Here is a 24,223-nt window from a genome sequence, read left to right on the forward strand (position 1 = left end):
CAGGAAGAACCAGCGCTTCATGGACTTGTGTGGTGGATGTCAGACATATTTCCATTTATACGTGAAAAGCCAGCATCAAACCCACTGAATAATGCTTGACCTTCATTAACTGAACATATCAGTATTATTATCATTAGCATCATCGTTATTGTTATTATATTTTTCCAAAATATCCCAGTGGCTGGCTCAGATCTGGGTGTGGGGGGAACAGGAACGATCATGATTGGACGAAGTCTCTAGTTCCCACGCCATAAAGTAAAGCTTCTGCCATTTTGCAACTTTTGTATGTTATTAACATGCCGCATTTAAAAGGAATAAAAGGAGCCACTTTGATTGGCCATGATTAATATTGGCTGTGACCACCCCCACTGCGGCGCAGCCCTCCCCACTCACAAGTCCACCAGCCTGAACTTGTCTGCGAAATTATTTTAGTTTACTTCATTTTATTTATTTATTTTTTATTAATCGTGTAATCTCCCCGCGCATGAAAATACACCACACGCCGAAGTAGAACCCATAGACTGAGCAATGTGTGTGTTAAGAATAAATCACATGACAATCACCTCTGTTGCCTGCAGTGACTGATTATGTAGGTTTACCCATGTTTACATAAAGAACGTGTTACATGACCAACCCATCACTTGTGCTGCCTGCAATGACTGAGCAATCACTAGTACTGCTTGGAATGTTTGACCTGCAGACTGCTCAATAATGGCATTAAGAATAAGTCACCTGACCTACCAAACACAAGTAGTTATTATTGCTGCTCATGACAAAAATAGGAAAACTTATGTCAAAGTAATCCAAAGCACAGTTCAATTAGATTAAAGGATCTAAGATGAAACAAATTAACAGCTTTCTCAAATTGACTCATTCATGCTCATTTGCACAAACAATCTTATTGTATTAGGCAAGCATTGAGGAACAATATTCACCACTTGATCTCTCTTTCTCCCTCTCTCTCTCACCCTTCCTCGCAATCTCTCTCTCTCACTCATAGCAAAGAAAAACAAACCATTGGGGCAAATCTAGCAAATCTCACTGGACGTGTCCTCCCCCCTTGGCAGCCCCCAGGGATATGGGAATAAGATGGACACATTTTAGGGTGGAAATACTTCTCATATGACCATGCAAACTTTCTCCCTGAGGATTGTCAAGTCCCAGAAGGCAATTGTTTCCCCCCCCCCCCCCACAACAAAGAATGATCAGTCTTGCATAAGCAATCCTTAATTAGGAGTATCTTCTGTGGGGCGTTCAGTTAAAATAATGCAACGTGACATTTGTTCCGCATACATGAGACCTGAGCTGTTTTTGGCAACAACTAGCCACCCGAAAAATACATCCTTCATCCCCACTCGCACTTTCATGCGAAGTCACCTGAGGCCAACTCCCTAATGATCACACATATCGCTATCATGATCCGCAAACATACTTTTCTCTGCTTCCTCTAGGTGAGATGGAGGAATTCGAGGCTTTATGGCTGACAGGTATCTGCCACAATGAGAAGAACGAAGTTATGAGCAGTCAGCTGGATGTGGACAACATGGCGGGGGTCTTCTACATGCTCGGGGCAGCCATGGTTCTGTCACTTATCACCTTCATCTGTGAACATTTGTTCTACTGGCAGCTGCGCTTCTGCTTCATGGGCGTGTGTTCCGGAAAGCCCGGACTCACCTTCTCTATTAGCAGGGTGAGTCTACATGCGTGCATAAATTTTGGAGTTGACCTCGACCTGACAGGGGGATGCCAGCAATAGAGAATTTGGAGAGGGAACACGTCACTCAGGGAAATACGATGATGGCTTTACTGTCAGGTGTGATGAATTGATAGCAAAATATCAGTCTTTTTATCCAAAAAGTTATTTTAGTAATTGGAACCGAGTAAATGTATCCTAAACCATAATCAATAACCTTAACTTCCACACTAACCCATAACCCTCACCCATCGTAACTCTATTGTAACCTTACCACTCAACATTATTCGTCAAAAAATCTACATCTACTGTTTTGTTTACGTTGTCATTTTCTTGATTACAACCAAATAAATTTAAAAACCACTAGTGCTAGTCCACTCATGTTTCGTATTTTACACCAAGGCAGTGGAAAGAAATCCAGCGCTAGCATCTAACATCTAGCATTATTGCTCTGCCTTGGGGCAGGTTCTGTGCTCTACTCGCTGCTATTGTATTTTTTTTTTATTAAATCCAGATTTCTGTTACTCACTAGGTCCTTACAGTCACATCTGTTATATTATCATGTCGACCTATGAGCATGAAACACATTCCTGAACCAAAAATGACACCAGTGCTAAATGCTAAGCTAACAGAAGTCCCAGTCTTTCTGGTCATGACAGAAATGAACTGTTAGTCAAGTCAACGCTTCAAATGAAATGTACTTGCTATGTGGCACGTTTGCAGCCGGTGATCCAAAAGTCTGTGGGAAGAGTTTAGAGTACTTTACAATGTTTCTTCGACGGGTCATTTAACAAGGTGTCTTAGTGTCATTGCCGGCTGTTTCGTTCCCCAGAAATAGCCATTTAAGGGGTAATTCATTTGCATAATGTTACCTTTTCAGCGAGAGGGTTGTTGCACGAAAACGGTCTCAGCTATCGTTTGTCAAACAAAAAGACACCATTGTTTGGGTGCTCGCTAAACTCGTTTCTAATGGTCATTTTGTTTAACGCCCACCCACACGGACATGAAAATGACCTTACAAGTCAGAACTGGTCTTGAGCACTTGTGCAATTTCTTTTGTCTGGTGGCCATGTGGAGTGTGAAGTCACAAATCTGCCTTGATTGCTTTTTAAAGTGTGATCATTTTCAAGTCGTGCGTGATTGGAGCTTTTATCTATGCTCTAAACCTGATTTGATTTTTTTGGGTGGTTCAACTTGTTCAATACCTGTTTGAATAATATTATACGTATTTACTATCTTCCTTCATACCTGGTTTCTTATGAAAAAAAAAAGTGATAAAGGATGGAACAATGGAATTATTGCAGGACAAAGAGTTGGCAGGAAAAGTCTCTGGCGTGCTGGTAACCTCTATTTTGTCCTATCTCAGAGCAGCCACACTAGCTCGAGTGTAGAGAGATCCGATCAAAGATTCTCACTCGAGCATCTTTCCTTCACCCCCAAAAATGGATAAAACTGTGCTGACACATATTTCTGATTAATGTAAACTATACTGTACATCTTGTAGCCTACAATAGCTCTTTCGTAAATGGTGAAAAGCCTTCGAGGAAAGATGTTTGGTTCTGGCTTGCACGTTACCAGCTTTTGACCATTCAGATTTGACCGTAACTTGTTAACAGGACTATCAGGAACATTTCCAAACTGCTTTGCTTAAAGACAAACAATTGTCGAAGTGAAAGGTCTGCCCGTAAGTGGTGTAATATGCATGCCGGAACAGTAGGTGGCGACATACCTTTTGAAGACACATGCGCTAATACAATCCAACTTTATTTATATGGTGCATTTCACAACAACTGGAGCTCTAACAAAGCACTTTCCAACACAACAGACTGCAACAAATTCAAAACCATCCGTGATTACTCTTCAACATCGCATATGAGACTAAATAAAGACTTCTTGATAATCCTGCGTGCGACGATAGGAAACCTGATTACGTCATTGCAGCATGTGACATAACGGACCAGCGAGAATTTCTGACGCGTGCGCCGCCTGTGTCGCAGACGTATTGCCAATGTGCTTTGCAGCACAGCACGTCGGTCATGTGATGCAATGCGGCCGTTGTCGCGCACGCTTACACGGGAGTATAAAGAAGCCTTAAGAGGGCATAGTGGGAGAGGAGTAAATGGACACTTTGGTGGAGAATCATTTGTTGTTTTTGTCTGAGATACTATTTCTGTCCAATACCAAATGAAACATTTGCATTGGTTTCTGTTTTCGGTGTTTAGATGGGAACAATTGTCATTTTCAGAAGTCCTATTTTAACAAAAAATGTTCACAGTCCCCATAATGTTGTTAACATGCAAAGAGAACGGTAAAAATCACATTATTTTGATCCATTGTCAATCATTAGTAAAATATTTCAACAAAAACTCTTGCATAAGTGGCCCCGACAGAGCTGCAAATTCTCTCATACACTTGACTTCACGCTCAACTGCTTGCACTTCTTAGGAATTAAGATTTAACCAAGCAGTCATGACAGGCACTTTCACTAATCCCTGTCTAAATTATGAAGTCTTTGGTACTAGACTCCGTTTTTACTGCTCATACCTTTTATTGTTCTCACTTTTCTTCCTTCTCCTCCCACTTCATCTCTCTTACCCTTCCTGTCTCCACATATCTGCCCGCTCATTTCCAATTCCCATACTCCAGGGTATCTACAGCTGCATACACGGAGTACAAATTGAGGAAAACAAATCAACCATAGACTCGCCATCATCATCCATAAAGAAGAACATGAACAATACCCACTCAAACATCTTGAGGTTGCTACGCACTGCCAAAGACATGACAGCAGTGCCGGGCATTAATGGCTCACCACACGCGGCCCTGGAGTACAACCATGGTGGCCGTGAATCAGCCATCTATGACATTCAGGAGCACCGACGCAGCCTCGTAGGGCACCCCGCAGACTGCAAGTCAGCACCACCCTATGGTCAAGAGGACAACATGTTCACTGACTACATCAGCGAGGTGGAGAGGACTTTTGGGAATTTGCCCCTGAAGGACAACAACTTGTACCAGGACCATTACCGGCACCATCACCCAGTCTCGGCTTTGGGTATGTCCGGCCCCCCACCTAATAGGCCGCGTAGCTTAGGCAGTGCTAGCTCATTGGAAGGTGGCATGTTCGATTGCGAAAGTCTAGGGGGAGGAGTAGCACCCATCTTCACCACCCAGCCCCGCCCCTCCATGACTCACAGGAATACCAATAAGTTTGACCTGATTGCGGGTCACCCCCCTGCGGATTCCAACCAAGTTGGGTTCAAGGGAACCAATGTGTATGGGAGGTTTTCGTTCAAAGGAGGTGCATCCAGCACAGGGCTCATCGGGGGTCACGAGAGGTTCTGTGGTGGAGGAGGGGCTGGGGGTGGCTCAGGGGGTGACGATGGAAACATCCGCTCTGACGTGTCGGATATCTCCACTCACACAGTCACCTACGGCAACCTGGAGGGCAACGCCAAGCGGCATAAGCAGTACAGGGACAGCCTGAAAAAGCGGCCAGCCTCTGCCAAGTGCAGACGGGAGCAGGACGAGATAGAGCTGAGCGGCTTCAGGAGGAGACCCCACCACCACACCGTCCACCACCACTTCCCTCACGGGCCATTGGCACACCGCACCATCTCACCTCCCCTGGAGCGGAAGCGAGGAGGGGGTAACGCTTCACCTTACTTATTCCGCAAAGACAAAGAGAACTTGAGGGAATTCTATGCGGACCAATTCCGCTCTAAGGAGGGCAAGTGGGAGCAAGAGGGTGGAAGTGGAGGAAGTGGTGTGGGCGTCGGTAGCGGTGGTGGTATCTGTAAAAGCTTAGTTCCCGTCGAAGACTTTCTCAAAGGTAAATGCAAGAAGCAGGACTCAAAAGGTGGGCTTGGCTCAGTGTCGGCGGGTCAGCAGGCCCACACATGCTGGGAGAAGGGCGTTTCCGGACTGGGAGCAGGTGGCATAGCTGGTGGTGACTGGGAGTGTCGAAACTGCCACAGTGTGTGTCACCACAGTGGAGGGGTCGGGGGCTCGTGCCCAGCTAGTGGAATTGGGGCGAGCAACATTCGCCCCAGCTCTGCTAGCTGCAAGCGCTGTGACTCGTGTAAGATTCAGCCGAGCAACCTCTACAACATCAGCGAGGATAACAACTTAATGTTTGCTGCGGGGAAGAGTAACATGGGAGCAGGCCAAACGCCGACTCAGAGCAGGAAGCTTGGGCCGGGTGGGCGGGTTCTACGGAGGCAGCATTCTTATGACACATTTGTAGACCTGCAGAGGGAGGGGTCAGGTCGTACGGGAGGGGTCGGCGGCGGCGTTGGCGGCCAGTTTGCCCAACCCCGAAGTGTGAGCCTTAAAGACAAAGACCGCTACATGGAGGGCCCCAGCCCGTATGCTCAGATGTTTGAGAGGTACGCTGGGGAACGAGAGTCTCCCATGTTTGGGGGAATAGGCGGCGACAGGGCTAAAGGAGGCTCCTCCTTCAGTTTGTTTCGCGGAGGCGAAGGTGGGTTGCATCGGCGGTCCGTGGGCGAGCGGGACCTAAGAGACAGGGACAGGGCAATGATGGGAGGTGGGAGCGGTGGTGGTGGTAGCAGAGGCGCCGGGACTTACTCCTTGTCTAAATCTCTCTACCCAGATAAGGTGAACCAGAACCCCTTCATCCCAACCTTCGGCGATGACCAGTGTCTTTTACACGGTGCCAAACCGTACTACATCAAAAAGCCACAGACGCAGCAACAGCAGCAGCAGCTACTCAACAACAGCCGAGGAGGAGGGGACTTCCGGGGCTCCATGGGGGCGACTTCTTATTTGCCTGCGTCTGCCACGGCTGGGGTGATGTCCAATGTAGCCCCCAGGTTCCCTAAAGATCTGTGTCTGGGCGGGGTGGGCGGTCCCATGGCCAACCATCTCGGGGTCAACAAGCTCATGCCTGGGAGCCGGGACACGTTAGGTTTGGGGCAAAGACCCTTCAATGGTGCGAGCAATGGACACGTTTATGAAAAGCTCTCCAGCATAGAGTCGGACGTCTGAGGGGAGGAGAGAAGCGACAGTGGGTAAAGACAAACGAGGACAACAGAGAACAAAAAAAAAAAAAGTTCAGTTGCTGTGGCCTCTTTTTGCAAAGAGAAGGTGACGAAACGAGTGGGATTCGTTCTCAAGCCACTAATCGCAACAATCTGGACGATGCGCGACGGCTGCTCAAAGCCAGACTGTGGTCAAATCCCATCGACGGCAAGTTTTCAACGACGAGGGAAGATTGTGGTGCTGGGAAGGAGGTAGGGAAAGACAGACGGAGGAGCTGCTCTCTTTATCAGATCATTGTTCCAAAACTAATTTTTGCTTTCACAACAGTATTACAATCATGAATGAGAAATCAACACTGCTGAAGTAACAGGGTAAATTAACAATAATTGTACCATTAGTGTTAATATTATTACTGAATATTACTCAAGTGTTTCAAGATGATTGGTTTGTTTTCCAATTTTATTTATTCAAGTAGTGTTTGTATGATGTTGATTGTTTCTTAGCTTACCAACGTCACAGGAGACTTGTGGACAACTTTGAATATTTTGGGAGCTCCTGTCATTTTGGATTCTTCTTTGCAATGAATTATTTCTTCATATTTTTATTTATTTATTTATTTACTTTTCAAAACGTTTGAGTATTGTGACGTGTATGTGACAAAAAGGCATGACTTGCTAAGTACAATGTACTTATTGGCTTAATTTTTTTCAAAGGTCTTTTTTTCCAGCTGCGGAAGCCTAAATCATCATACTGATTTGCCCTTCCATCTCGCTTTCTTGCTTTCTGCTCAGCAGCACCAAAAGAGTCTCACATTTCGAGCTGGATGTGCCTTAAAGGGTTAATGTTAATGTTTTTCCTCCAGACAATTGGTTCCTTCATTTCAGGGCAAAAATCTCGTGGAACTTTGATCACAGGAGTCACTTGTAAGACAAAGTTGTGACGATGACAAAGTTTCAGGGAGTTGAGGTTAAACTAAGATGTCAAACTTTCTAAAGACAAATAGAGAAATGTTGCAGTAATGCGGGATGTTTCACTGACACTCAACACCAGTAGAATGGTATTCATAATTGATGGGTCCCCGTGCCAGAATAATTAAATCTTCCTCTCAGCCACAAAAACCAACACTGTTATCGATGATGTTATCCTACTATATTATTTCTACCATAACTGATCGCCTGCATGTTGCTTTTATGTTCACTGATCATGGCATTTGTGGTGTTCTGGACAAAATGCACTCAAAGTGAATAACTCTGCATGTTAATATTATTTTATATCTAATATTTAACAATATCACAAGGCCTATATATATATATATATATATATAAATATATATATACATATACATTTTGGTAAAAGGATTAATTTAATAAGTAATTGACCAGTTTCCATAAGTGACATTGGTTCCTGCTTGCAATGTTGGGATTCCATTTCTGGTTCTTTGCTTATCATCAGACTTTTCCTCTTTGCCATACCTGATACCATTCTATAGTAGCATCACAAAAACACATACAAAAAAATAAGCCAACAACAACGCAAAAATACAATCAGGGCTGCATTTTTATAGACAGTGCATCAGTGGCTGAACGCACATGCCAACAGATCCTGATTTTCGGACAAGCGCATGGCTCACTGCGTGTTTGGCACAGTTATGGGGGTGCACAGGAACGATCAGGTGGGTGGCGATGTCCAAGTTCCCACTTCACGGTAAAGTTGTTTGCTGCGCCATGTTGAGACTGTAACGCAGACTAGTGCGCCATATATAGAGAATGAGAGAAGAATGTCAATGATTAAAGTCGGCCATGACCACTCCCAGAACGGCGAAGCCCTCCCTCTCACAGATCCGCCACTCTGCTCTTGTCTGCGAAATTACCAACACTGCGCAGGATTTTTGTTCACAAAAATAGATCCCTTAGTTAATTGGTTTGCTCTTATCATTTCATGGCATCACTTGTCCTTTCTCTGACCTTCTTGAAATATTACTAGAAATATTGTTTAATATGCTCAAAAATTCATTTGGACAAATAAATGTTTCCCCCATCTGCCAACAACAAGGGGACTTTGACTTCGATGGTTTCACTTATATTCAATCCTCTTTTTTTCTTTATGTTCAACTTCCTTTTATTCTGCATGAGTAACGTCACTGTTGAAAATGATTCCCATTCCCTATGGACTACGTGAATCCCTCAAAATGCTATTTTTTTTCATGCCAAATTTAAAACATGGCGCACACAATACTGAGTGGTTCCTTGTCCACCCCGTTTAAAAATTGAAAGTAATTTTATTAGACTTGGTTGACAAGTCAGTATGTATGATAAGCGTTTGCATGTATACACTTTTCTTTCTTTCTGTTTTGACAATTTTAACTTTTAGGCCAACAACTGGGTGTTTTTGAAAGTTTACCTTTTCGAAATGTCGTTGGTACTGGATCAGTGTTAGTGTAAGTGTGCGTGTGCGTGTGCTGGTCCTTGCAAGAAAAACGCCAATCTAACACACCAGAATCAAAAATTAATACTGCCAAGTCACCATGACATTCATTGTTCTACAAAATTGATTTAATGGTTGTGTTGGCTAAATGTTCTTGAACATGTTGGAGGTTTTGCTCAAAATCACTGAAGAAGCCTTTTGCATACTTTTCTTCTTTTTCTCCTTTTAAAAAAAAAAAAAAAATCACAATACATGATTTCTGTTGTCGTACGTGCCTGAATTTGTAAGCTTGATTACCTCTGTGTGTGCGCGGAAAACAGCGTGAGTGAGGAATACACACTTCTTTTATATGTACTATACAACTCCATGTAAATAGAGGCACTCATGGATTTTTGATATTTAAAAAAAAAATGTACAAAACGGCAAAGAAAAATGTCTGTTTGGGATAAATCTTGGTGCCCCTTACAAAATTGTTTTATAACTACTTCAGGACGCATTAATGTGCAATTGTTTATAATGACAGAAAGTGCACGTTTGCTCGGTTTGTTTTGACCCGGAGGAGAACGTCTGCACCAACTGGTCCATGGGAAGCACAATGTCGTTCCACTTTTGTTCCTCTTCTGTTCGGGCCTCAGACGATCAAACACCATCCCAGACCTGTACAGATTGTGAAAAATGTACATACGACTCCAAATCTTGTTCACCCTCACTTTTTTTTGTATGCAAATTACTTACTTGTGTGAAGAAAGCATTTCAGATTTGATGGAATATTTAGTAATATTTGAACAATGAGATTGAAATCACACACAGTCGATGTGCAAATAAGTGCTGAGAAATATTATTCTTCTGTCTCTTTGGAATAAAAGTGTTGAGTATTAATAAAAAAAAAAAGTGAAATCTCACACATGCTTGTCATCTCATCATGTTTTAACTTTCTTTATCAACACAATTTTTAATTATATTATTGCTCTCTCTCTCTCTCTCTATATATATATATATATATATATATATATATAATATAACTACAATAGATATGAAATTTGGTTGTGTGTTCACTCCCACAACGGCGCAACTCTCGCTTGTGACAGTTTGTGTGTATGTAAATGCCAAAGAAATTAGTTGGGTAACCATGTTTGTTTTATACATCCAATCCATACATCCTTTGCTTTTCATGGTCTTCTAAATAACGAATGAGATGAGATGAACTTTTTGCACCTCAAAATAATAGTGTGTTTCAGAATATGCAATGCAGTTATAACAATACATAAGCATATTGAGGGAAATGATGCTGACATTAAAGCAATCCAAAAACACCCCCTTGTTCCTCAGATATGCTTTCTTCTGAAAGCCTTGTCCAGCAACGGGGGATATATAAAGAAGCAGCAGGTTTTAAAGTGTACCAACGCCTCCTTTATGTGGGCAGATCTTTACATCTACTGGCGCACAACACATTCACTGAACTAATCCCTTATCATTTTACATCTTGTTTTCATTTTTTTTTTAAAGTAGCAATCTCTCCATCAGTGTCTTATTCTGCTCACTTGTTCTCTCCCAACATCATCAGGCTGACAAACACGGCGTGCATTGCAACACATGTAACTACTTCTTGACAATTAACTGTTACCTAGCAACTGGCTCTTTTTCCAGAGATGGCAGTGGAAGGGGTGGCGGGTTGGTGGAGCGAAAGAGAGATTTAAACAGTATTCCCATAGCATCTTAACTGGATCGGAAACAACAATGCATTGACAATAGTAAAACCAAAATGGAAAGCACAGCCTGATCTTGACGCCCACATATGCACAGGAGAGAGAAGAGGAGGAAGAAGAAAGAGCGCTGCAAGAGGGATGCTACATGTTTCATGTATGGGTTAATACATGAGGAAGTGTAGTGTAGAAAGGGCGGATTTTAAAAGAAATAAAGCAGAGTGGGCCACAAGTGGAAATGTGGGGGTAATTTTTTTTTTTTTTTTTTTTTTAAGGCAAGGCTAGGCAGTTTTATTTATATACCACATTGCATGAACAAGACTTCCATTTGTGTGTGAGAGTGTGTGTGTTTGTATGTGTGTGTTTTACTGTCAAAATGTTTATAGAAAATCGGCACCTGCTGAATATAGGTCAAGATAGAGCAGGGAAATATCACAACCTTTATTGAACCAAGGCACGTATTTCCCACCAGAAAAAAAAAAAGTCACAGCACACCACTTGGGAAAACGGTTCACAAAAAGTGGATTAATAATGCACTTTCTGTCAACGAGTGGAAGAGAAATGGATTGTTTTACCTGTTACTATTTGTGGTTGGAATAGATAGATTAACAAAAAATGTTTTTTAATTAAAAATACATTTTTGTCAAAATAATTGACTTTGGATAAGTTCTCGCGACACACCTGACGATATTGTAAGCCATGTATTAAGATACGATGTGAGCGCAATTCTTGTCACGATATCATCCACTATCTTAGTCCAAAACAGAAACAAAAAGAACTCTCAGGTAGTGGAATCTGTCCTGGTTTCAAAACTTGGTCGTCACTCCTTGTGGCGGCTGCCCAAGTCATTGCTGACATCTTGTGGCACCATGTGGCATAGCAAAAGCCTAAACATTTAAGCAAGATTCAAAAACATTTTTTGTGATTTTTTTTGGGGGGGGCAAAATATATATATATATATATATATATATATATATATATATATATATATATATAGTCATGGCTAAATATGACTTTTATATTTTTGTGTTTCTTCATGATTTGTCACACAATAATGTAAGTAACAAGAAAACTTTTTGCCCATTGTTGCCAAAAGAAGGTATATCAAAGCTACAGTCTTGACCAAGCATTTAATTGTTTGTTTTTTTAATTCATCCAACCTTCTATTTTCTATTGTGCTTCTCTTCATTTTGGGCTCATTTGTTGACTTTGGGGTGAAACTGCATTGTGATGGAGGTAAAAAACAAATTTTCTCTTGATTAGTAACCACAACATTAGACAGTTCTAAAGGTTTATTATGTGGACAGCACAAAGTTCTTATAAACCAAAGTAAAAAAATATACCACAAGAGGTTCCTTATGAAGACATGAGGCCACCAGGATAAACTGGGTCAATACTTCAAACAATATTAATAATTATATAATGAAATAATAAAAATGTTTGCAAATTGTCAAACTCTTCAATGTTTTGTACATGAGCTGTCAGTGTGCACTGTTCAACGCATTCACCCGCCGCCTCCTCACCAGCCGGCTCGCCCTCTTTGGGATGGTCCCCACCCATGCGCTTGCTTTGGAGCGAGTCAGGCTCGCCTCCTCACCTGTCAGGCTCTGACGCGTCAAAGACAGGTCATCCCCGAGCCTCTCCTCGCGGTAGCCATGGCGACGGAAGAACGGTTCCAAGGTTGCTAGGCGATCGGAGAGCTCTGTGATACGCTGATGCAGCATGGTGACTTCTCTGAACAGGTCGTTGATGGTTTCTGATAGAGGACGCACCCTGCAGGAAGAAGGCCAGAGGATCACTCTGTAATTTATTATTACTCATTTCCATTATTCTAATTATAATTATATTGTACACTGTGAAATGATGAGAAGTCGCTGATGGTTTTTAATGGTTCAATAGCCAAACTTCCGAGCAGGCAGCGTGGGTGCAGTTCCCACTGAGTGGTGGTGTGAATATGAGTGTGATTGGGTGTCTGTCTCTGTATGTGATTGACTGGCGACCAGTCCAGGGTTTCATCTGACTTTCGGGCAAAGTCAGCTGCGAATCGGCTCCAACCCTAATGAGGAAAAGCGCTATAGAAAATGGAAGGACAACAGTATCAAAATCGCTGCACATCTGTGTAGCAGGTAGTGCATGAATCCTCATAACATGGAGTGTTAATCACACTGGATCACAGTAAGCCGCTGACTCACTGTTTAGGTATTAGAACAGATTTATAGACATGCGGAATGAAGGTGGAGAGAAAATGCAGTGAAAAGGAGAAGTAAACAGTCATCTGGGGAAGATGTTTCACATCTGGCTAAAACATGTTGCATCGTCATTTGCCTTCTTGAAATGTTTGCCTTGTACAATAATAAATGTGTAACTACAATTGTTCCTTAAGTGAGCTCTGGTTGTGATGCTGTTAATAAGGTAAGAAGAAATACTCACAATTTTTAAGGGTGAAGATGCACAAAGCATCTTCATCAAATTATTGTTTCTTTCCTTTGTTTTCAGTCTTTCAATTTCTTGTCTTCCTTTTGTTTCCCGGCGGCTCCAATTGTGCTTGGAAAACACCTCTGCTGAGGCCTCCCAACTTTCACTGCCTCTCTCTACGCAACTGTCATGAGTTGAGCCCATCGTCATCTTATTAACTCACTGCACCTCCTTGTATGGAAGAGCAGAGCCACTGAAGCCAACACCCGAAAGGTGAGTTGTTGGATTTTTAACATTGCGTTTAATTTCTAGGAGGTCACACTATCTAAAATATAAAAGAAAATATGTTGTTACAGTCAAACATATCATGCAACTGACTTGCTTTTGTGACATCTAATTACACGAACCAAAAGGAGCAACAAATTGAACTCTCACTCAACTATTTTTTTCCTCCTCTTTTTTTCTTCCCCTATTTTTCTTCTCTATATTCCGGATAATTTTGGTCATTTTGACACGTTTATGAAGTTCTCTGGGGTCACCTCAATAAATGTACTTGCAACAGGGAGCAAGCAGTATACTAATCAGCCAGCAGAGGGAGTCTTCTCGTTTGTTGTAATATTGATTGGGCATTTCTTTACATTTTACAGAGCTGGGTAGTCCATCACGTTCGTAGAGAAGAAGAAAGAAGAAGGAGACAAAAAAGAAGAGGGGATGAAGAATAAGGAGATGAAAACCCACTTCGGTTTGACGAAACACCACCATAATAAAGCCATAAGAAGGTAAGTGGATTTAAATTGAATTTTATTCAATGATCAAGCAACATTTTTCTTTTGTCTCTTTTTATTTCATTCAGTAGTTGAAGTTTCCTTCCTTAAATTAGTCACTGGCAATGAAGTGCATTAAGTGCATTTTCATTTGAATTAGATTTAGGACTTTGTAAATAATCTACAAAAAAATAACACGAGTAAGTATGTTATTGTAAGTGAACGTAGTATTACAAAAAAGTACACTCCTTTTTAACTTGGCCCTTTTTTGCCGGTCAGTCCCCCGCTCTCGGGCCTCATCGAAAGGAATATAAGCTTTTTCTTTGGCTTTTTTTTGTGTTTATGTCATGTCAGTCTGGAAGCACATCAGTGGGAAACTGTGGTGATAGCCATAATTGATGTTATCAAAATCTCTGTCCTGGCTGCTTAATACAATATGGTCAAGATGACATCCTTCATCAAGGAAGAATGAACATATGCCACAAAGTCAGCTCTGTTTTTGACAATGTGAAAAAACTAAAGGGAGAAAAGTAAGTAAGATTTTAAGTTGTGACTGTTTCTGTTCAATCCTTTTCAGCGTGTAGTATAACATTGCATGACGAATTTGAATCTAACTGACATCCAGATTTTATTGTAGTGTTTGACGTGTGTGTTTGTGTGTGTCTTCATTGTGTGCAAGCTGAGGTGACATCACAGTTGGCCTTCAACACACACACGCACGTCCGCAGAAAGATTTAATGGAAAGAGTCATGTGGAATATCAGCCTCCAAAGAGGAGCACAGTGTCACTGGAGGAAAGGGAAACACAAAAGGAAGCAATGAAAAAAAAAAAAAAAAAGTTATGGTGACGGAATCTTGCCACGGTTCACAGCTGGTCTACATTTGTGACAGGCCATTTGTTACCACGTGTGGAATTCCACACACACACTCACACACGCATTCACATTGTGTCTCAGAAGTGGGCAGTGACGATCTCTATTTTCTCCATTACATGCACTTAGCAACTTGTACTTGATTGACATGGTTTAGTGTGCTTTGGCAGGCCCAATGTGGCCCCCCCAGTCTTGAGTTTGACACCTGTGATTTATATCGTGCCCCAGACGTAGCTGACAAATTGGTCACAGGAAGTAGACTGCGCGCAGCTTAAAAACTGCCACATAACCATTTCATTTTCATGCTGGGACAAAGTCTAGTTTAGAGTGTTTGTGAAGGTGTTTTGGCTGCTACCAATTTGGTGAGAAAAAGTAGATTCAATTTTAACAGGTCCTAACAGTAGAGCAGTTCGTGTAACGCGATATTCCAGTATTTGATTCATCGATAAACAGATTCGGTGCGGTGAATGTAATCGTATTTCATTCATAAATATGAAAGTCTGGGAAATCCCTCTGAATCATTCTAGAAATCAATTTATGAAACAAATCAAGGTGAAAGGCAGTCTTCAATTGCCCATATCACATGCGTGGTCAAATACCTAAACATCATCCTCAAGGGGAGCTCACACGTTGTACATGCCTTCTATTTGCACTAGTCTAGCAAAGTACCGAAAAAGAAAACTCCATCCATGCACCCAGTCGGACTATGTTTGGAACTCCCCCGGCACTCGGGATCAAAATAAGTCCCCCAACATACATTTCTTTCCAAAGGTTTAATATTCTTTTCCTGAATTTTTGTGAGGTGAAATGCTTCAAAATAATCGACATCATGAAGGCTGTGTCTATTTCCTGTCCCCTTGTGAGTTCCCAGAGAGCGACTAATATATTGAGGAAGTGCATGTCCCAGAAATAGGAAGTCCCACTTGTTAGTTTAGTTACACCGGGTAACTGAGAGCCACCAGAGAAGAGGATAAATAGAGGAGCGTGTACACCTTTTAAAACATGGCAACACAACCTAATTGTCATCTTTTTCCAATGCTGATTTGGATTTTCAAAATGCTCCTTCCTTTGTGCGCAGGGGCTGGGGATCTGAGTAAGCGACCCTCAATTGTACCTCAGAAATAATGTTCTACATGTGTGTTGTATTTTGCTTTCCCCCCCCCCCACAGGATTATTCTTTTTCGACACCGTCTTTGTGGCTTTCACGGGTGAAGATCTCTACGTTCATTATGAGCTGCACATCCCGGCAAACCAAAGTCAAGATGTCTTGATGTGCTTTGACCCCAACAACCAGGCAATTTTTAAACACGAGGTTCATGCAACTCAAGGGCATCCATTGATCAACAAGGGCGTGCTTCAACTGAAAATGCTCATGAGTTCGGGAGAATATCATTGCCAGTATAAGGTGGCCAAAGCGTACTGGTTTCTACGCCTGAGAGGTGAGTACAGACCAGTGAGGAAGAAGGAACATGCAGTTGCATGCTTATTGTTTCTTGTTTCATGCACCGACTTGCTCGGGTAAAAGCCAAATTACAAAACGGTTTTGCAAAAGTTAACTTTGACACCAGAATTTGACACCAGAAATGTTTAATATTTTTACATTATTTTGAGACACACTGACTGTGGATGTTATGGAAATTTAACACTGTAATTTGGAGATTTGGACTATGTCGTATTTCTTTTCTTATTACAGTTTTACAATATTTATGAATCAGTTATCTATTCCATAGAGTAATGATTATTTTACCATAGTTGTGCTTTAAACGTGAGATTCGTGAAAGGTCAAGTAATGTACAAAATATTTGTGAAAATTAAAGACCGCATCGGGGTTTCTCTTTATCCGTCTTTTGTCTCCTCATGATTTTGCAGCGTTACACTGAAAATGCACAGCCTGTTTTAGTTTTTTTTTCCCACAGTATAATTGATAATAAAATGTACTCAGTGTTGGTTTTTTTTGTAAATATTTCTAAGTGAAACTGACAATTTAGCCACATATTTTGATTATTCTGAGTTGTATGCAGTCTTCACTGCTCATCAAGCAGGATGTCAGACAATGAACCCTTTTAATCGAACAAATAGGGTGGCATTTGCCTGCAAGCTACTTTACTTCCAGAAGGGCAAACGCTGGAACGCTCACAAAAGAAGAAGCCCTTTTTTTTCCCCCCCAGCATGGAATGTTCTGATGTAAATCTGAGTTGTGGCAACAGTGGGTATTTCTGGCCAGCTTCTTGTTTATTGAAACATTCCTCTGGACTCTTATATGTTCCTTTAACTGACCAAAATAACTTTTGTTGTTGTTGTTGCTATTATCGTTAAATAATTCATGACTTTTCTTGCAGGGGTTTATGAATGTAACACTTTGGGTGGTCCACCTGCTCCATTTAATGAGATCCAGTACGAGAGTTACACAATTCTGCCTTCTCAAGGCTAATGTGAAATTGCTAATGTCGTAACATGTTTATGATTATGGTTGAAGTTTGTTGTGGTGTAGAGCTGCACTGCCTCTCGTGTACTGTAATATGTTTTCTCTTGTAACTAAATTGGGTGACTACAACATTCGAACCACCATTCTGTGACCTTATAAAGTGACTTGAGGGAGGCATTTGTTAGCTATATGATCAATTGGATGTCCTAAATTGACAAAACCTTTGATTTGATTATTCATTTCTGTAAGTACAAGCACTGAAGCAGTGATGTTGGCTTAGCGGAAATCCTACACCACTGTTTAAAGCTCGGTTGGCCATAATTGTGTCCATGATTTAATGTCACGAGGAAAGTAAAGTAAACATTTTGTTTGTTTTTTTTATACTCACTTTTAATAAATCTGGCTTCTAAATATGTCATGAAAATTGTATTCTTCCAGATGAAGGCTTTAGGGATATCTCGATGGTCGACTACACAGATTTCATAGTGGTGGCCGTCTTCAGCGGTGTGTTGCTGGTTTTTAGTGTGCTCAGCTCTTTCTATGTCTTCAGAGGAACTTGGGTAAGATGGGCCTCACCTGCAATCTAGTGTTTGAAGTTATTTAACAGCATGTTGCAATAACAGAGATGTTTCACACATTCAGCTCAGCAGTCTTTGTCTTGCATTCTTTTTAACAAAGCCAAATAATGTCTAAGTTAAATTGAACCCGATCACCTAGTCGATATGCCGCAATTTAAAAAGGTCCACAACATGACTTTGCAAAAGTTTGTAATTAGTCATTTATTTATTTTTGCAAGATTGTTTTTTTCCCCCAACAAATTTTAGAAAAAACAAATCCCTAAGTGTAGCAATCCAAGCACTGATCGAAAGCAGAACAAAGAACGACCACAAGCAGAAAAGCCTGAAGATGACGGCAAGGGCTTAATAATATCTTCTTCCGCATCCCTCTATGCTGTAAGTATGCCGCCGAGTGTAGGCACATTCATGTCATTATTGTTGTCCCTTTTTCACTGTTCAACTGATAAGAAAGAACGTTTTAGAGTCTTGAGCCACGACCACGCTCCATTTATGATGTGCTTGACCGCTCAGCTGTCAACACAGAGTCACAGCTGAAGAAACCTGCTCTCGGACCAAAAACCAGCCAGAAACCGGTCAGTGCGGTCTCTTGCTACCTTATCACACATACAGAAATGTATGACAAGATCAACATAAATTTCTCTCCTCAGGGGGAACAAAGCATGCAGGCTCAAGAGGAAGGGGTATTTGAGTCTGTCTATGAGAATTTCTGAATCATAAAGATCAACCCTGGCTGACATTGTAACCCATAAATTATATACTGTATATACTGTAAAGACATGTAATTAAGTGAATAAAGTTCATTCTGCCTGTCTGTAAACCTTTCTGAGATACAAAAACTGACAAGTTTAATTGTAAATAAGAAGAATAGAAGAATAACATAAAGAAAGCGCTTTGGTCATACAACACATCAATCAGGATGGGAACGTATGATTATGGGTAGATGTGAGGAATTCCTTCTGGTATATGTGGTTGAGGGAAGAAATTTGATTGAAAGCTTAAAGAGGATAAAAAGCCAAATTATCTTCGAAGTTTTGAGAGAAAGTTCAGCCTTTGCGTAAAACCAAGAGCCACACTCTGCACCAGTAGGTGGCGGTAATGTAATAATAAGCTGTTTACCAATAGCTTAGAATCAGTTAGTAGAAGAAGAAGTACAAGCCAATCACAACATTGCTATCAGTTGCTGCACTTCCGAGTTGTGTTTGTTTATACTTACGGTGACTATGGCTGCAGAAAGTGACTTCTTGGCGAGATACCGTGCAGTATCGAATAAGCTTAAAAAGTAAGTGTTGGTGGAATGAGTATTAAAAAAATAACATGAATTGAAAGGTTTCTAGAAGTAATTATGTTGCTGCTTAGCAAGCGAGCTCGAGTTTGCTAGCTTCTCTCGACTGCCAAGAGGATGTAATATGTATGAGTGGCTCTCTGCCCCGCGGTTACTGCATTGCACAAACAGATGTTTCGTGAAAATATTTTTAAACTAGGATACACATCTTCTATTTGGTAGCCAGCGTTGGCGCCGCACAGTGTAGCGACGCTTGATGAAGCCGTCAGCTTGCTAACACTTGCTCGGCATCAATCCATGATGACACAGTAACATTTTGGTTGTTGTGTAAGTTGTCAACATTTTGTTGTCCTCGTTGCAGACGTTTTCTTCGGAAGCCAAATGTCGCGGAGGCAAGTGAACAGTTTGGTAGGTTTTGATGTTCAGTTAACGAGCGAATCGATTGTGCACATTGCTCCTTGTTTAGCTTCTCCATCCACCATTTTTTGCTCCTCTTATATTCAGCGATGTTTGTTACTACAGGCCAGCTTGCCAAGGAGCTAAAGCAGCAGGACTGTCTGCAGTATGCTGCCTTCTGCAACCTGGCCATGGCCCGGTAAGAAAACTCATGCACAAATTATATATGCAAGTTTTATTTGCCCAAAAGGATTTGACACCGATGTGCTAGTTCCAAGTAGACAGAGATTATACAAACAAATGTGTTTCCAGGTTCAAGAATTAGGCTGTAAACGCCCTGATCCCATATCTGAATTCAATAGGAACACTATCTTTTTTCTATATTTGGTCTGAATGAGCATCAATATGCAGTAATAGATCAAATATAACTTTACATCTCATTTGGTGTACCTAATGTTTTTGTTTGTAAGCGTTTAAATATAGTAAAGACTGCACCAATTTTGAAGCATTTATGACAAAACTATGTCAATAGAAACAATCTGTTCCTTTAGTCAAACTCTAATGATAATTAAACTTTTATTCCAAACTGTGCAGGTGCGGCAGCGTTTGACTTCTGTATATTATCGTGTTGTGATTGTGTTTCCTGCAGGTGTGAGCAGACTCTGTTTAACGCTCCTGGAGAAGCTCTGGCTCTAACTGATGCTGCACGGCTTTTTCTTTCCTCTGAGAAGGAGAATCGCTCTCTGCAGGCACCAGGCTTTGACGAGCATTTGCAAGCTGCACTCAACTGCTACGGTTTTGCCATTAAGGTTCACCGTGATGCGCTATTTCATTTTTTTTTTTCTCGTGTGAAAATCTGTCTTTTGTGCCAAGTATGCATTCATGCATCCAGTGACTGACAGATAATGCTGTTGTTCTTGCAGGTATATGTTGAAATGAACCAGCCTGTGATGGCAGCCAGTCTATGTTTAGAACTTGGCAATGCACTCAAAGTAAGCTGTACTTGTACATGTGGTACTCTATAAGGAATACTGCATTTTTTATTTCATTCTGTATGATGCCTCATCTTCAATAGGAGATGAACCGACCAGGAGAAGCTATTCTCCATTACCAGAGGGCCGCAGAGCTGCAGACACAAATGCCAGTGGAAGCTCTTCTGTCAATGGGAGAAATGGCTTCATGTAAAATTCTCACACGTGAGTTGAGCTGATGCTCCTCCTAGCTTCTCTATTTGTGTCGATGATGTGCTCCATCAAGTCAGTTAAACTGTGCAAGCATTATTTCTGCTTTTCATTATTTCTTACTACAAGTCAGCGCGGAAAGCCTCCAGATCACCTGCAACCCAAATTAGCCTAACATCTGATTTACAGATGAATCAATAAAGAGGTGTGTTAGCAGATCTTTGACATGCTATAACTTATTTTGATTTTGTGTTTGTTTGTTTTCTTTTCTGTGTGTAGGTGACTACGATGGCGCCTTGTCAGTGTTTACAGAAATGCAGCTCACTTGCCAGGAGAGAGGACTGCAGCTACCAGGCACCAGCACCCCTGTCGGTGAGGCTCATTTGCATTTCTCAGGCTTTGGTCATTTAAATGTATCGATGTTTAAAAAGAAAAATTGGCAAACCCATAATTCCTATCACAACATTTTTAAAATATCAAATGTACCATTATATGAATAAACAGAAATTCCCCCACTTAAACACTAAGTATTCCGCACATTCACACTCGAGCTTCCACAGAGGGTGTGGGGGAATCGGCCGGCAGATCGCACTATTGTGCTGTCCTGTGTCACATCTACTGCATGTGCATCTTTTGGGTGGTTTTGTGTCACGTGGCAGGCTGCGCATTAGTAGTGCTATGTAGCCAAGCTGCCTCATCCCCACCTGCCTCTTCAATTTTAGTGCACGACACAGCACAACTGCAGGGATAATGGTTGGGTACTCGCACCATACATTGGTATCACTGTTAGGTTCATTACCTGTCCATTCTTGCCCTGTCCACGCCTCACCCATCCTGTTCTGTTGCTTAGCTGTTGCGTCCCTTCCTCCCAGTATGTTTGACACTGACGTGTTTTATTTTCTTTAAATCGATCTATCTTACAGGTGCTTTTCTGGACATTGTGGCAAGATGTGAAATTTCCAGAGTGCTACTGTTGATGCTGCTTGAGGTACAATCCATGTTTTTATACATATAGGTGCAGGTCAGCAGTGCTTCAAAAAATATTAGAACACAACCAGTTAGATTATGGATGTTAGCCACTTTGGGAGCGTTGCCTCATTATTATACATATGCATATTAACACTTCCGACGTGCAGTGTTGTTTTTGGTAGGCATCTTCGGCTCAGTCTTTTTGACGAAAATGCTTGTTTGTTTTCATCACATTTAGTCATTCTTATTCGCGATAGGTTAAGTCTAGTTTTAGTTGACAAAAACTCCAAAAGGTTTTAGTCAGCGGAAACTCAAAAAAATAGTTTTAGTCTACTTTTCATGAATTTAGTCGACGAAAAGTCAAGACGAAAATTCAAAAAGGTTTTAGTCCGTTTCAGTTCAAACTTGGCATACAAGGTTTCCACCCAAGAGCAAAGACTTTCTGATCAACTAGTAAGGATTATGTATTACAAACAGATAAAGTGGTAACAGTGGACTCAATGCTCATTGCTCCAAAATAAGCCGGGAACCAAAACATTTTATTTGGCAACTGTTGTGGACAAACAAAATAAAAACGTGTTAACAACATTGTAGTAGATTTGTTCCAATACAGTCGCACAAGTACAAACTCTTATCAAACATATGTCTTCCTTACTTGTAACAGCTTGCTGTTTATCAGAATTAAATATCCTACCGAGTGTTACTGTCGCCATGGTGTGTGAACCGAGACGAATGACTGCAGACCTGTTTGTGTTTTGTTGTGGCGGTGTGTGCAACGCTGCATGTTTTGATGCTTAATCGTCTTAAACCTTTTTTTTTTTTTTTTCTTTCTTTTTTTTTTTTTTTTCAGAAAATCAGATGCCCTTGTTGTTTGCATTTCTATTCCTTATACACACAAACTAATCGAATACTACAAAATGAATGTTGACTGGTCTGTTACTTTAAGAACAAAATCCATCTGCACTTCAACTCAAATGAAAAGTGATGGTTGTATAGTGCCGCCCTGTGGCCAACACTGATAACCATACTGTTCCTACGATTTCTATTTTACATCACACAAAAATCTGCATATCACAAACTGGTTGCAAAAATAAAAGACGCGTCTATTCTGACTTTTCGGTTACATGAACAGCAATTGGAGGAGATCTGGTGGGATAGGTATACATTGTTATCTATAAGGCTGTATTTCAGGTTTGTGAGAATGAACCTGTAAGTAAAAATGCAGTCCAGCAGATGTAAAGGAGCGTTGTTCCGATGAGCTGCATGAGCAAAGGCAAAAATGTCAGTGGCACGCAGCCATCAAATTGCAAAACGCAGATGAGATTGAAAGGTTTAGTGTGAGATGAAGGAAACGCCTACGCAATTGGAATCAATACCCCAGCATATTGCTGGTTCTTACACCCCTCCAGATCCCATATTGTAAATCATAAAGCCTCTTTAGTGGTTTGAATCTGATTGCTTTTCTGTGCAGCCTCCGCCTCAGAAGCTGCTACCAGAACATGCGCAAACACTGGAGAGATACGCATGGGAGTCCTTTGACCCACACAGCCAAGGTAGGGATGGTTTTAATTTCTTAGCAAAACCACTAAGATCCTTTTCCGTCTTTGTTTGATTGAGAAGTCAGTGACTTGCTACAATTGACAATTATTTGAAGTCCACTGAGCTCATGTTCTCTTTCAGTGACCTTCCTACCCGAGAATGTTTTCCTGCTCCTGCAGTCGGTGGTGGTGAGTTTCATCAGCCGCATACTTTTGCACTTGACAGGATTTCCTGGTCTTCTCCTCGGGGCCTTTTGTAAAGCCGTTATAAACGTGCTGGGATTGGCCCTGCTTTTTAAATGGATCTCAGTTTTCCCGTTTTAATCGGCAGCATTCATGCACGTGTCCTCAAAGGAGCGATAATAGTACTGTTGCTTTGTGAAGCCGTGACAAAAAAAGAGGAGTTTCTAATGAAATAGCAACTGAGTTTATGAACAAGCAACAGAGTTACATCCCATGTCAAGGCCATCTGAATTTATTTGCGCAGCATATGAAAGCCAATGTGTTTCACAGATGGCATGCCAGGAGAAAGACACAGAGTCCCTGAAGTCTCTTCAGACTGAGCTATGGTACGCATTCCAAAATGTTTATCTCCATCACGAGCAGTTTGCCGACGCCCGTGGTGGATTTTACATTTACAGTGTGTTATATTTGTGTTTTCCACCTCAGGCCACTGCTGACCGCTGAGCAGAATCACCTCCTCCACCTAGTGGTTCAAGAGCGCATCACACCGTCTGGCCAAGGCATTTAGTAGCGTCCTGTTCTCATCTGCTTCCTCTGGGAACGATAGCTAACATCATGGAAACATTCCTGCTTGTGACTGGGTCTGTTGTAAGACCTCAAGAAACGCATGCACTCGAGAAATACAAAATGTAAAACCTTGAAAAAAAGCATTACGTGGTATGATGTTAACATTTTTTCATGCTTTTACCCAGAATGGGACTTACATCTATTTTCTATAGCGCTTGTCCTCAGAGTTA

The 24,223-nt window shown here is 41.4% G+C and overlaps 3 protein-coding genes across 7 annotated transcripts in view; all 3 read left to right on the forward strand.

Annotated features, from left to right (window-relative positions):
* The window catches only part of grin2bb (glutamate receptor, ionotropic, N-methyl D-aspartate 2B, genome duplicate b), an 85,731-nt gene extending 75,708 nt beyond the window's left edge, over positions 1-10,023 (forward strand). For all 4 annotated transcript variants that reach the window (XM_088301754.1, XM_088301757.1, XM_088301755.1 and 1 more), the window contains exons 15-16: positions 1,452-1,690; positions 4,340-10,023. In XM_088301754.1, coding sequence (XP_088157880.1) covers positions 1,452-1,690; positions 4,340-6,703 — 2,603 coding nt within the window. In that variant the 3' untranslated portion in view covers positions 6,704-10,023. The remainder of the gene's footprint in view (positions 1-1,451; positions 1,691-4,339) is intronic.
* Positions 10,024-15,810: 5,787 nt separating this feature from the next.
* LOC148332282 (uncharacterized) lies at positions 15,811-18,694 on the forward strand. 2 transcript variants are annotated; one of them, XM_088302932.1, is made up of 6 exons: positions 15,811-15,967; positions 16,044-16,313; positions 17,738-17,859; positions 18,124-18,252; positions 18,339-18,449; positions 18,525-18,694. In XM_088302932.1, the coding sequence occupies exons 1-6, from the start codon at positions 15,877-15,879 to the stop codon at positions 18,585-18,587; spliced, it is 786 nt and encodes a 261-aa protein (XP_088159058.1). In that variant the 5' UTR covers positions 15,811-15,876; the 3' UTR covers positions 18,588-18,694. The 2 variants fall into 2 exon arrangements, with proteins under 2 accessions (XP_088159058.1, XP_088159057.1); XM_088302931.1 differs by having other exon boundaries at positions 18,339-18,694.
* A 339-nt stretch (positions 18,695-19,033) lies between these two features.
* LOC148332283 (40-kDa huntingtin-associated protein-like) lies at positions 19,034-24,167 on the forward strand. The gene is made up of 12 exons (XM_088303323.1): positions 19,034-19,156; positions 19,521-19,567; positions 19,682-19,754; positions 20,205-20,364; positions 20,479-20,547; positions 20,631-20,751; positions 21,016-21,108; positions 21,660-21,724; positions 23,177-23,258; positions 23,386-23,432; positions 23,757-23,812; positions 23,913-24,167. Exons 1-12 carry the CDS (start codon positions 19,098-19,100, stop codon positions 23,992-23,994), a joined length of 954 nt encoding a protein of 317 aa, XP_088159449.1. The 5' UTR covers positions 19,034-19,097; the 3' UTR covers positions 23,995-24,167.
* Positions 24,168-24,223: the final 56 nt, after the last annotated feature.

Source organism: Idiotropiscis lumnitzeri, chromosome 8 (genome assembly GCF_059441095.1).
Source record: "Idiotropiscis lumnitzeri isolate Australia: NSW breed Sydney's pygmy pipehorse chromosome 8, RoL_Ilum_1.0, whole genome shotgun sequence".
Classification (NCBI taxonomy): Eukaryota; Metazoa; Chordata; class Actinopteri; order Syngnathiformes; family Syngnathidae; genus Idiotropiscis; species Idiotropiscis lumnitzeri.